The sequence below is a fragment of the Agelaius tricolor genome, unplaced genomic scaffold (assembly GCF_023055355.1).
Source record: "Agelaius tricolor isolate 1412-34295 unplaced genomic scaffold, bAgeTri1.0.p SCAF_32, whole genome shotgun sequence".
Classification (NCBI taxonomy): domain Eukaryota; kingdom Metazoa; phylum Chordata; class Aves; order Passeriformes; family Icteridae; genus Agelaius; species Agelaius tricolor.
This window is the reverse complement of record NW_027269292.1, coordinates 6,945,056-6,959,277: the sequence shown is the minus strand read 5'-3', so window position 1 is coordinate 6,959,277 and position 14,222 is coordinate 6,945,056. Positions and strand designations below refer to the sequence as shown.

Below are 14,222 nucleotides of genomic sequence, written 5' to 3'. Positions count from 1 at the left end.
TAAATTTGTTCTCACAAAGAAACATCAGTAAGTTAAAAACAAGTCTCCCTTCCTTGTGTAGGCTCTTTGCTGCAATTCATCATCAAAAGTCAAGTTGCTTCAAAGACTTGCAGAGCTTCCCCCTCACCCACCCTCTTCCCTAAATCTTTGTAGGACGAAAGGAAAAAAGGACAAAATAACAAACAGCATGTGTGAGAATCCCACATCATGGGACAGCCCGGCCCCTCTGGCGGGGGGGGGGCACTGTGAAATAAGAAACCTTACACATGTGGGCAGGAGCCAGGGCCCGAGTGGCTTTGCTGGAAGTGCGGGGCTGGCTGCACGGAGGGCAGCAGCAGCCGGAGCAGCAGTCCTTGGCTCGGGAGCAGCTGTGACAGGCTCAGTGGGTCACTGTGCACTGTCCACTATCAGGGTCATCCCTCAGGACAACCACCATGAAGCCTCACCAAAACTGCCGTTCCATACGCGTTCCGTGACAGTACCAGCCTAAGCAGTGCCCAGCCCTCAGCACTGCAGCTTCTCAGCCAAAACAACTGTTCAGCTGTACAACACATGCAATGAAGGAACTGACCTAGTTCAGTCCTCAGCCCCACAACCATTGGTAAAAAAAAAAGCCAATCCCAAAAAAAATTAAAAAAAAAAAAAAAAAAGCAAGTGATACTACCTTTGAATGCCCTAAAACCACAGGGATGAGTTTGAGTTCAGCTACTATAGCGAAGTGATACTGAAACAAAACCAGTTCATCAGGTATCTGCAGGTATTGCTCTTCAGCAGGGCAGGAATCGTTGTAGCAATCCCTCCTTTAGTGAAGGGCCCACCATTTTAAATGTGGGGGTGTCCTGTCCCCCTTAAAGAATTCACTCCTACTTCCTTGCCTTTTCCAGATTTCAGGTCCCTGTCTCTGCCTCCACCCTGACACCTACTGAAACAGCAGTCCCAAAGATGCTGCCCTAAAAAGGCTCAAGATCCTTTTCCTGACACACAGAGAACTGCTGATGTGGACATCCACAGTAAAGCAGCAATTGAACAGCAGCAGCAGCTAAAAGTAACTCTTTGTATAGGGAAGGGGAATAAGACCTCTTGTCTAGCTATTGAAGGTAGCATTTTTTCATTCTTGTGGTTAAACTGGGTTTGATGACAGCTGAGTTAAAAAAGGGCATGGGCAGAACTGCCTGAGGGAACACAGTCAGTGATGCAAAGCCCTTACACTTAACCCATGAAACTGCCCCAGGAATACTGATATTGCTGCTTGTGTACCTAAACTTGTTTTTCCATGTCAGGTACTTGCAGGGGATAGTTATGGACCTAACCCTTTACAAAACTTGACATAATTAGAGCAGCTAAGAAAATCAGTTAAGCAGATCATATTATTTGATGTCACCTGTGCTCTTCAAAAAATAAGGACTAGCACATCTGAAGGCACACTGCAACTTCCTCCCAACCACACTGCTTCTGCATATTCCAGTCCTGGAAACCAAAAACACCAGCACAAGTATTTCACCACCTATCATTATCAACAGCTCCTGGTTTCCTCACAGGATATCCTGTACAAATTCAGCAAGGCAGCTCTACTTCTGATTTGTGTGACATGAGTAAGCCTGACACAGCACCTGAACCAAGATACCGACAGTCCTATGCAGCGTGGGCTCAGCCCACACTTAATCCACTACAGAGTAATAAACTTTAAACATTATTTGACTGTTTTTTTTTTGTTTGCTGTGGTATGTCTTTTATAGCCTATCAGGTGGCAGAAGGGCTTGCTTTCCACAGGGAGGGTTGAGTGCAGGAGCTGTACACAGTGCTCTCACATTCCCTGTTCACGTCTGGGTGTCAAATAAGAAATCAATCAATTTTTTTGCTAAAGCATTCTGCACTCCTTCTGCTTTGAGTCTCCTTCCTCTTCCACCTTTCTTTCATGCCTCCCCCTCCCTCCAAGTTTCTTCAAAGCATCTGTGAGCATTTGGAAGTAATTAGACCTGAAGGGAAATGTTGGCCAGGCAGGGAGACAATGACAAGTGCCAGGAACCCAGGGTGCCCTTTCTAGCCACTTTGAAGTTCATTCAGATGATACAAAGCTCCGTTTTGCTTTGTTGAAAAAAAATGGGAGGAAGGGAACAAGGCATGACAGGCCAATTGAAAGGAGAGCAGGTTCCTGTGAACTGACAGACACACCAAGTGCCAGGGCAAGAAGATATTAAAGGCACTAACCAAAAGGGCCCCTGTGGCCACTCTGCTTTATTACACCTACAAATTGTGCAGATGCATACGTAGTGTAGGGAGGAAACAAGGAAAATGGAAAACATGGTATTACTGTACCATGGAACCCCAGCTCTCCACAGATCAGTGATCCATGGAGAAGACTTCAATAAAACCCAGCACCATGACTGCCATGGCACAACAGAGTTCATCTCCAGTGTAAGGACAATTCTAACCAACATTCGTCCTCCCACGTCTGCAGGAGACAAAGATCTGGACTGGGCCTTTTCCCTGTACACCAACTGCAGTGCAGAGCACAGCTACCCTGCTCTGGGAATACTCAGGCCACCAATCAACTGTCATTTGAAGAGACCCTTCAACTGGATGCTTTTTCCCTGGCTGTAACTAATTACAGATGGTAATTGTACACAGTGAAAATAAAACTAGAGCTTAGGGCAGAAACAAGCTCAACAGGCATTCCATGAACACCTGTGTTCCTTGTTAACAAGATTCTGGCAACTGCACACAAAACGAGTGCAGCAGCTCGGGTGCTTCACAGGAAAGTTCACTGATCTGAACTGGTTTAAGTAACTTAAGTGCTTCCTCTTCATTCATTTTCCAGCCATCTATGTCCAGAATTATCAGCAGCACTAACCCTAATCACTAAGAAGCAGGGAGAAGTCTTGTTCTAGGCACCACTAAACAATTATAGGTAAAGCTGAACCAGATTTTATCTTGCCACTAGAATACAGGCTAGACTCAAGTGATCTCTGAAGGTGGAACTGAGAGGATTTGAATTTAAAAGTATGGATAGAAACAAAGTCCTTTGCAGAAAGTATATAGGAATCATGTCCCCCTTAATTCTCTTATTATTTGCATGCAAGAAACCTTAAATTTAACCTCTAACCTTGCTTCTGTAGTCACAAAGACCACAAGCAGGCCCTCCACTCCTCCACCAGCTGCAACTGGTATCTGAAATAGCCATTCTCTTTTTATAACTAATGTTCATACAGATTAGATCTCTCCAGGGCCACCAACACCTTTTACACATTCTTAGTAAGTTCTTCTTAGTAAGTGGAGAAGAGGGCACAGCTGACAACACAGTGATCCAGCAGCCCAGGATGCTTCATCTCTTCCCACCTACAAAATAAACACAGCACCATTAAAACACTCAACATGTAATTATCACTTACTCATTTCTTAATAAAACAAGAAAAAAATGATAATGGACACTTGGTTGCAATCTTAATTATGGAAAACCTCTACTGGTTTGCAGTGAAGATTAAAAAGAAGACCAACTAAAAAACTTAAGAGAAGTAAAAGTACTAAGACTACAGCAGCAAAAGGAAAGTTATGCCAGAGATTTAATAGATTACAATGACCCTTGGTATGTAGAATACCCTGCCTATTAGTATTTGAACTTCACTGGCAGAGTGTAGAGCTCAGCATACCAAGAGCAGAACACAGCCAAAAATGCTACAAGCATATGGATTAGGTATCAGGCTTCCCAGTATTCAGAATCTGCATTCATATACTTCTCCAATGAAGGCTGAGGTTCAAGTCACCAACAAATTTGTGACTGACAAGCAGTGAACCAAATGTCTTGCAAGCATAAGCTGACGTGTGCACCAATACCATCAATATCCAGCATGTTTGGCAGAGAGGAGGCTGCCTTTTGGGGCAGTTCAGAAGGAGCAGAGCTCTCCTATGATTCATTGATACCTGGAAGCTTCAGCCATTTGGGTATTTTCCCAGGGGCTTTTCTAAGCACTTGTGGAGCTCCCTGAGTGCTGGCTGCTTCTGGCTGCTCAATGGTCTCTTTGTCACTTCCCACTTCTGGTGCAGATAGGGATGGAACCACTGATGCCAAAGTTGATGAAGAAGGAGCTAATGATCTGGACAAACATCAGAGAAAGGAAATAAGCAAATGGAATTAAGTTTCATTTTTCATAATAGCCCCCTGTACCACCACCACCTTTAAAGTCAGATTGAAAAAGCTCTTCTTTTTCCATGATAGAAGCACTAGTATTTACTTAAGTCACTGAAATCCTACTTTGCAAAGGACTCACAAAGCTATGAAGTTGAGTATGACACTACGACTGCTTCTGCACAGGAGGAAGTCCTAGTATCTTCAAAGCACTTTTCTTTGTAGTAAGATGGGCTCATTTCATCCTTCCCACTCCTGAAATACTAAGATATTTGCAACTCTACTCAACCCCTACATACCTGGCTACCAATAAATTAGCTGCAGAAGGAGAAACTGCAGAGTTCAGCAGGTCTGATTTCAGGTAACAAGCTGTTTAGAAATGAAATCAAATCAATAATTTGTTAACATAGATACATCAATCACCACAGTATCACATAGCTCTCAGCTCAAAAAATCCCTGCTGTATACTACAGTAAACCTACATCACCTTCCTCCGAATGACAAAGAACATTACTAAACCATGCCAGTTTCTTTCACGACTCAGAGGTGTTCTATTTAATCATTCAAACCTCAAGACCTTGACATTTTCTTTCAGTGCTCATCTCAGGAACTTTTCTGTGAAGCCAGGTCATCCTTTCGGCCCTACAGGGATTCTAAGCATCAACCAGAGACGCCAAAGAACCTAAGATTCAGATCTGCTCTACCAACTCCAGCCAGTCCACCACCACAGGAGCTCTGCAGAAGCATTTCATAGACATTTGTCTGGTTAACATTTTGAATGGGATTTTTTTTTCCTATGGAGTCTTTCTTCCATCATTCTTGATCCCAGGGCAGACAATGCCCACTCCCCAGCCTATCAAATCCCATAACAGAGGTACAATGTCTACATCTGTGCTCAAGGTAACTGGCCAAACCAGCTCTGAAGAGCTTTTGCCAGTCAGAATGGGGACATTTATCCCCAAGGACTGCAGTTTCTTTTGACAGAAGAACTCTGACAGAAAGGACACAGTACTGACTCTACTGCAGGAACTACACAGTCAGCTGCATGAGAAAGGAAACGCACTCACCCCTGCGCTCCTCGGATCCAAAATGAATCACAGCAGTTGGGAAAAGGTTAGCCTGAAGCAAAAGGGGAAAAGAAGGTATCACTGTCTGTAGATGCTTTCACAGTTCACTGTGAACATCAGAGGCAGGTTAGATAGCTACAGACAAATCCATGGAGTTCAAGCCAAGGTCACTAACCATCTGTAATTCAGGAAAACTTAAAACTTGTGCAGAGCACAGGCCACTCAGAGTAAGACATGAAGGCAAATGTTATGATCTGATGCACTAAACAGGTGATGAGACCTCTACAGCAAGTGCTCACTGCAGCAATGCCCTGCCATTCCTTCTCCTCTGTCCCCATATCTCAGGCCATTGTATTGCACACAGATTCTCTACTGCTGAACAGATAACATTAATATGATGAATATTCTGAGTGGCTGATACCAAGAGAAGAAAAATTCAGCTATGCCCTTCCAAAATCTATTCTAAATAATTTTATTACATTTACACCCTGTCTATAGTTGAAACTTATCTAGTTTCACCACCTTTCCAAGATTAAGTATTTTCTTTTATAAATCCAACCTGAATTCCTAGTTCCTACTTATCAGAATAATTACCATATTAAAACATTTTTTCTATCCAGTGGGTTTGGTGGTGATTTTTTTTTTTTCCTTTTATTTCAATGGAAGTCCCTGTAATTGGTGTCCATTTCCTCTTGTCCTTTTACAGGGCACTGCTAAGAACTCTGGACCATATTCCTTGCTGTTTCCATCTCTTTTACTACACACATTGACAAGACCCCACAGAGCTTCTTTTTCTCAAGGCTGAACAACCTTGACTCTCCCTCTACCTCTCCCCAGATTCAGGTCGCTTCAGTATCTTTTGGTCCTTTTCTGGGCACCAGAGAAACTGTGAAACTGGACTCACACACCCCCTGTCCAACTGAGGAATCACAAATGCACCTGTAGGTATCTAGGAGGCACCTACCTATGGAGGTTGCTCTGTCACCTACAGTGGCCCCAGTGTCACACCACCTCTTCAAAAAAACTCAGTGATACATTACAAAGCACTACACCACCACACCCAGTGGTGAATCCAAGTGTTAATAAGGGAAACAGAGAGCAAGACAGACAAACTGACTAAATTTCATTCTAAAAACTGACACTACTGCAAGCTCAGGCTTAGAGTTCTAAAAGAGTATGATATGCAGAAGATTAATATGATATGACATAACCAGCTGTTCCAGAAAGAATTCTGAAAAAATAACCATCATATTTATTACATGCATTATATGCCACTATAATACCACATAAAGAATAACTAGCTGAAACAATTCTGTTAAGCTTTTAGGAAGCCTTGTACTAAGAGACAGGTAAAAAACCAAATCATCATGGTGTAAAAGAGGCAAGTACCACTATAGCCAGAAACTGTACAGCAATGTTAATTAATAGTCTACATTTTCCCTGGCAAAATGGTAACACTAAACTTGTCACACTGATCTAATAAATAAATAACCAGATAAAAGCAAGGCAATGCCCCACTTGGTATCACTCATACGTACTTGGGAACTGTGTAGGGCAGACTGACTGCTCTGGAGTTTTCTTGAGCCTCTGTTGCCACCATCAGCCCAAGCTGGATACTGGAATGATGGTCCTTGGACCCAATCCAGCACAGCAATTACCAGAGCTCAAAAGAACCCTGATCTTCACAGAGGAGGCTGTGGACTGCTGCCTAATATGGAGACTAATAAAATTGTATTAACTGAAGGCAAAATGAAATAGCTTCACCTCTCTTCCTGCCTCCAAGCTTCAGAGGAGCATATGGTGTTACGCATTTCTTTGACATTAATCCAGAGGCCACAGGAGACTGTGTCGTGCAGCACAGTCAACATCACGCTAGGCTGAAACAGGAGACATTTGTCACTCTGCTCCAAGACTCAGCTCCTGCTAAAGCATCCAGGCAAATTCACATCCTTGAACTGACATTTTAGCAAAATAATTATTTATTAGGTCTTTTAACATTTCATTCCTCAATCAACAGGGCCTAAGGTTGCCTGTTCCAGTCACAAAGACAGCTCTCCATAAACTTTTTTAATTACAAAGTACCAGACATGGTTTAGAAATCCCAGAAAAAACTCTCAAAAGAGCTTTGATGTTCCTGCAGCATTTGTCTATTTAGGAAATGGGTGCCTTAAAAAAAGGCCCCCCCAACACACATACACTCAAGCCCTTTTACACACAACATCCTTTTCATGCCAGCTGCAAGTTGGAAAATGAGGTTTTTGTAGTGTGTTAGTGTTGGAATTTTTTAATAACCTCCCCTCTCTTTTTTTTGCCTCCCGACCAATTATCTTGGTAAATAATTAACATTCTGAAGGAGATAAGTAAGCACAGAAACTCAGAACTCAAAGCCCTTTAGTTCAAAGCCCTGCCCTTTTCTCTTCGTTTCCCTGCTGCTGCCACTGAAACTTCCTTGTCAATCAAGCTCTGGGCACACACATCAAAGCCTTATGTGGGAATGGCCCCAAGGGGTCAGAGAAAATTCATGGCAGGGCCTGTGTGAGGCACAAAGAGAGAAAGAGTGAGAAATACAGACCAAGAGCTAGACAGACTCACTCAACAAACAAACATATAGACAGACTGCCCCAATATAAACCTCTACCCTATTTACTCACAGGTCGTCAAATAACCATAGTTCACAGTTTCAGGATCCACGTTCACAACCATTTCCTACTGCTGGCAGAACATCAGCTTGAATGTTTCAGTTCAAAATCTTAACTGAAAGAAACTTAAGGGGGCTACACAGCAGCCCTGCAGTACACAGAATGCAACATCCTTCCCAGGGCTCCTTTCCCTACATCCCTATCCTTTCCTAGGGGTCAGCCAACATGGAGTCCTTTCTTTCCAAACCTCCATCCAATGAGGTTTTTTTTCTCCAATTCAAACAGACTATTGGCTCATGCACAGAGCCTTTGGTCTAGCTTTCTTTGTGTGGAATTGTCAGGTACCACCCCAATCCCAGCACTCCCTGAGGCTGCAGCACAGAAGGCAGCCAGCTACACCTCACCTGGGAATTCTGCAGCCAGTCATGGCAGGACCTAACTGTCCCAGAGTTTTTTGTAACCTGAAGTATTTAAATCTGCAGCATTTTCACATGAAAAAATAAAAGCAGGCCAGTAGAACGATCCACTGTCCAAGGACTGTCACGGCATAAAGATGAGAAGGTTTTAGATTCTGTCCCTGAGAACACATGAGCCCAAAGTCAAAGCCTTCAGTATTCTCCAACACCTGTGAATGTAATGATCAAACACGGGGCAAACCATCACCTGAAAACTGTATCCTCGAGTCAGCTGCTCTAATGTTTGCAGTTGTTCTAATGCATCTGACAACGTTTCTAGAACAACTCTGCAGTTCTTCACTGCATAGGGTTCCTGCAAGAACATCTGTGAATCAGAACAGGTTTTGAGAACTCTTAGGAGCCTGCCAGGTTGACCAAAAGAATCAAAGGATGTTCAAAACAAGTAACTCAAAAAGCTCCACTCACTTATGTGCAGAGAATTACTACAATAGGATTGAGCCAACAGCCAACACTCCAACACCCAGCATTTCTCTTCCTTGCTGCTTTGATTTCCAGCCAAAAAACCTGCCATTCTGACTGGGGAAATAGATGCTATTAATCTATTGAACCATAATGTTCAAATCACACTGTCCAAGATGTATTTACAACATAGACTCAGATTTACTGCACCAATACCTAGAAATCCAACTGAAAATGGTGTCCATTGTGCAATTATATAGATGCAATGTAACTAAAAATACTTTGAGTTTGTGGGTTGTTTTTATTTTTGTGGGTTTCCTGTTTTTCTTTCTGGTTTTGGGGGCTTTTCTTTTTTATACAGATGAAAAACTGAGACCTAAAGAGATAACTTACTCAAGGTCACACAGGATGGCAGCAGCAGCAATGAGAACTAAGCATGCAAGTCTCAAGAGCCCCATCCAAGGTCATAATCACAGGACAGCTTTCTTCTGAAGGAATAGAAAGTCACTGCGGCAAGAAGGAAAGGAACTCCATATCCTGCTATTACCCTTCTCATTTAATAAGTATCATTCTAAATGATACTTACTTATTCAAATCTCCTCAGATTTTTAAAAGATGTAACACAGCTTCATCCATCTTGGATGAAGTTGCTTGGTTACAGTTGCAGAAGTTTAAATGAACACTTTCAGAGATCTGAAGACCTCATAAAGCCCCATTTAGTCTGAAAGTACAGCTGAGTAACTCCAGTTTCAGCCAGAGATAGTGGACGCTACTCAGACACTGCAGCGGTGAGCGTGGTTTGTGACAGCCTGGCTGTGGAGTGGCACTGGGGCTGCTGCATCTCACATTCCACGATAAAAATACCCACTTCAGAACAACAGTCCCTGGTGAATCCAGCTGTGATACAGCAGAGACACATTTCTGCTTTGTTTTACTGCATGCTTTAGTAACTTGTCCTCTAGAACACAGAAAATATTTCAGGCAGAGCCCTCCTCAAATAACACCTCAATACTTCCTGTTTCTCAGACATACATATGCAAAAAAATCCTAGAACAGAGCATTGCGGATGATGCACATTATTCTCGGGAAGCTCTTCTCCTCCCTGGCAGCAATGCTGTCAGCCAGGCAGAGGCTGGGAGGGAGCTTGCAGCTGCCAGAAGGAGCAGCATTCTTTCCGTTACACAATCCGAGAAGATCAGAGTGCCACAGGTCTGCTGCTAGACTGATGTTAGGAAGATGAATAAGAACATAAGCACTTCAAAGGAACACGCACATGGAAGGAGAAACCCAAGCTACCAACATGAAATACTGCATAGTACACACACCCCAAACACATAAACTAGCTCTTGGAAAAGTCAACTGGAAGGCCGGTGGATCAAAAGTTTCTCCAGCAAGACTGCACAGCATTGCTGAGACAGAAATAAACACCACAGTCATGGTGAAAGAGGCAGATCAAGAGGTTCAAGTTTATAACCTGAGAACAAAGCTGCCCAATGTGGGCTTCAACTGCCAGAAGAGATGGATATTCTGTGGCCAACATGGAGGAGATCTGATCCAGCTAGGGCAGGGGACCTTTAAAATTCGTAAGGCAAAGATAAGATTTAAAACCATTGTTTTGAGAAGGCTACTTATTAAGACATCCAAGTACAAAGAGCATTCATTGAGACCTTGATAGCTGAGATCAGAAAGATCTGGCCTTCAAAACTGGCAGTAGCAGTGAACATTTTGGGCAGGATTTCCACTCCAAATTCAGTTGTGCAAGGACCCTCTCTTGGACCAAAGAACCCAGCTGTCCTGGAAGCCAGCACCATGAGGCAAGCACATGTAACAGACCTCACCACAAAGGGAAGGTGAGATTGCCACCGAATGCAGTCAGATGATAAAATCCTGGATGGAGAAGACTAAGACTTTTAGGTGAATGCCATCTTCTGTGCTGGATTAATATCAGTATTAATTGCAATTTTCTTTGCCAGTGAGTGCAATAACCACAAGGCCTGCCACAGGAAATGCCTCTGATGAACTGACTCTGATGAAGTAATTTTTTCCGAAATTGCATTCAGACTCTTGCCAAGGGAGAAGGTTTCATCCTGCCTGAGTCGCAGTCAGGTTCACTGAACAAGCCCGCCAGACGCACGGCCCAAACTGGCATTAATAAACGGGATATGGAAAGAGAACCAGAGACAAAGAAAGGAACAAACAGCTCATCTGGATTTCTGCCTCTTGGTATGTGACAGAGGAAACACTCAGTGCACTCTAAGATCTGACTAGAAGACCTAAGTATTTATGTGGAAGCCTGTGGAGTCCTGTAGCTCCTCTGTAGACAGAGGATGGCCTCCTGCCCTCTCTGCTGCCTCGACTTTTCCAGCGACTGGTACTCCTACTTTCTGCTAAATATTTCCTAGTATTAACACAGCAATCAATGATTTTTTTTAATCCACCCCAGAAATGCACTACAAAACTGCCTGTTTCTGGGAGGAGAAAGAAGCTAAGAAGCAACTCTGAAAAGCTCAGACAGCCTAGAAAAAAACACAAACAAGCCACTGGAGCTACAAGGAACCCAAAGCCAAGTGCTACAACAGGGAAGCCTGTGGTTGATCAGCTCTGGAGAGCAGAACATTATAAAACACTTCAAGGGACATGAGGAGAAGGCCGCCAGCAAAAACAGCAACAACAAAAAATCAAAGCAATGCCTTGAAGTCTTTATGGGTTCCAAAAACTCCACATTGCTGCCAATTTGTGTGTTCACTATACTGTAAATACACACAGATTTTGGGAGCATTCACTTCAGACAGTTCTTTCATTCCAAGTATCTTGGCAAACAAGTCAACAACAGTTGTCTTTTTTCCTGGTTCTGCGAGCAGCGTAAAGGTTCTCCCTTCATTGTAAGTGGTAGAATGTAATGAATGTGATGCCAAACTTGTCAGCTTGAATGGAGGGAGAGGGTGGAAAGAGCAGAAATATTGGTAATATGGTATTCCACCATCTGCAGTCACTTCTGCTATTTGGCTTCAGCACAAATTTCAGTAATTTATAAATATCTGAATGCGCAAATGTGCCCACATTACTGCCTCAGACACCATCCATTTTTCCTTACCAACAAAACCAACACCATCTTTAGAGTGGAGGATAACCTACTGCTAACTTAGGACCTGGGATAACATGAAAATTAAATGTTGGGAAAAAATCCAGAATGGCTGGATACACTATGGTAGTACCTGCTCTGGAAAAATCAAGAGTCAGGTTATGTGCAGGCTTCTCCATAAGGGGAGCACATCAAATGCCAAGCATCCCAAGAGGCCACAGCTACCATGAGTGACATGCAGCATTTGCGGCAAAAGTGGTGAATTTTGGCAGTTGCATGATACAACCTGAACCCTTAAAGAGATGTATTACCACCAAAGACAAATTTCTTCCCGAACCTTTCACACATCCTCCAAACCCAACAAAGATACATCAAAAAACTTGAGCAATTAGTTGTACTGTTACTTTACCCAAGCTCTCTTTTTCCTATGATGTCTGGAAGAACTGCAGACTCCACAGTACTTCCTTCACAGTCACATCCTATGCACCACAACTCTGTTATTCCAGAACTTTCTCACTACAGGGGTGCTGCATACTGCCAAGTCACCTTAGAGCAAAAGCTCCTCTATCCCCCAGCCCCAAAGGCACATTATTTTACAAAGTACCTTAACCATCTCTCTCCTATCTTTACAGAGCAGCTTTGTCCTTTCACCTGCCTTCTCCCATATCAGGGAACAGAAGGGGAGCTCTGACTAAAGTTCAAGATGTTTCCCTTCCATGGACCACAAGATGAATGATAAGGGAAAGGTCTCTACAAATCCCCCTGCACAGAGCCTAGCCCCATCCAGGGTGCAGTCAGGCACTGCAGCCTGCCCTACAACACTCAGTTTGCAGCCAGTGGGGACCCTTGGCCCATACAAACCTCTTCCCAGTCTGAAGACTTCTCAGTTTAGAAGGCCACAGCCTCATGTGAGAAGCAGTGAGCAGGTCCTACCCCCAGTGCTGCCCCTCCTACCCCAGCACCACAAAGGTTACCTCTTTCATTCTTATTTCTGCTGAGAGCCCTGAGGCTCAGGCAGTGCAGCCTCATTGGGAACAGACACCTCCAAACACGGCATCCAACAATGACACAGTAGGCATGGACACAACAGCTGGAGTGATTCCCACATCTGTCTCTGTCCAGAGCAGAAAGGCCCTTCAGCCCCTTTTCTCCCAGGCACCCAGACCCCAGCAGAAGGGAAAACTTACCAAGCAGGAAAATTATGGCATGGGGCCTGCACTAACATGGTGAACATTAAAGAGGAATAAGAATTTACATTGGTTAACAGCAGCAAAACTTCTCCCACAATCAGCCAGGCCAAACAGGATAAGGCACCATCCTCACAGGTCAGAGTTCTGTGGTCTTTGACAGCAGTTTGGGTAACCAGAAAAGCATGACAAGGAATTCTCGTCAGGAATTGTTTCTTTCATGTTTGATGCTTCATCCAAGTAAAATGTTTATAAACACACAGAATCATTCCTGCCATAACAGACCGTGACCTGAAAGGGCTGAAGGGCCCCCAGCAAGGGACACAGGCTACACAGCCACTGGCATTAAACACAGCTCTCCAAGGACAGAAGAACCATAGGCAGAGCAGAAGTCCGTTCAATCCAGCCAGTACCCTCACAGAGAACAAAAACCAGACCAACAAAAAAGAGTATCCTTGCTTACAAGTGATTAGCTAGCAATGGTTTTCAGTTTAGAAGCTTCCTGAAAAGGCTTCTATATATTAAGACACACTTACTAAATATCTTCCTTGAACTTGTCCAAATTTCTCTCAAATCAGTTCATCCTTTCAGTATATGGCACCCCGTGACAAGGAATTCTACGCCTCAGTTTTCTGACACACAAACAACCACCTTCTTCCATCTATTCTAGCTCCTGCTTGCCTCACTTGATGCCGCTCACTCATACTCAAGAACTCAATGCATTCCAGCTTCTCCTTGGCACGTAATTCCCTTTCCAGTCACAGCTTTTACAGACTGGCAAATCCTGACCTGTTCGGTCTTTCTTTGGATGGGAGACATTGCAGATCTCTGGTGAACCTCATTCCCCTTCTCTGCACCTTCACCAGTTCCTTCTGAAGATGTGAGACCAGATCTGGAGGTTATTCAGACAAATCCTGGTCCATACACAGCGATGTTTTCTATTTTGTTCTGAATACTTCACTTTTGGAAGGAGGTTGTTTTTGATTTGACTGCTATTTAGTAATGAGCTGATGATTTCACCACCTTAAGACTTTGCTGCAAAGCCATAATGATCAATGCAAGAGCTCACTGAGCTGCCTCAAATTACTTTCCCTGCACATCATCACATTTATCTATGTAGAGCTAGCTGGGTAAGCCAAAAATGCAAAGTCATGCAACTGTTAACTAATGTGATAACAATCTCTTTGTAATGTCATGTTACAATCCCTAAAAAATATTCTAAGGATGAGATTTTACTTGCTTTCCACAT

The 14,222-nt window shown here is 43.4% G+C and overlaps 1 protein-coding gene across 3 annotated transcripts in view; it reads right to left on the bottom strand.

The window, feature by feature from the left end:
- Positions 1-2,194: 2,194 nt before the first annotated feature.
- ASPSCR1 (ASPSCR1 tether for SLC2A4, UBX domain containing) overlaps positions 2,195-14,222 on the bottom strand; it is a 33,121-nt gene continuing 21,093 nt past the window's right edge. Inside the window, exons 13-17 of one of the 3 annotated variants that reach the window (XM_071451463.1) lie at positions 8,493-8,609; positions 5,191-5,242; positions 4,423-4,492; positions 3,919-4,091; positions 2,195-3,336 (exon numbers count right to left, since the gene is read on the bottom strand). In XM_071451463.1, the coding sequence (XP_071307564.1) occupies positions 3,323-3,336; positions 3,919-4,091; positions 4,423-4,492; positions 5,191-5,242; positions 8,493-8,609 (426 nt within the window). In that variant the 3' untranslated portion in view covers positions 2,195-3,322. Of the gene's footprint in view, positions 3,337-3,918; positions 4,092-4,422; positions 4,493-5,190; positions 5,243-6,728; positions 8,610-14,222 lie in introns of those variants that run through there. The other 2 variants (XR_011683090.1, XR_011683091.1) reach the window with 2 other exon arrangements.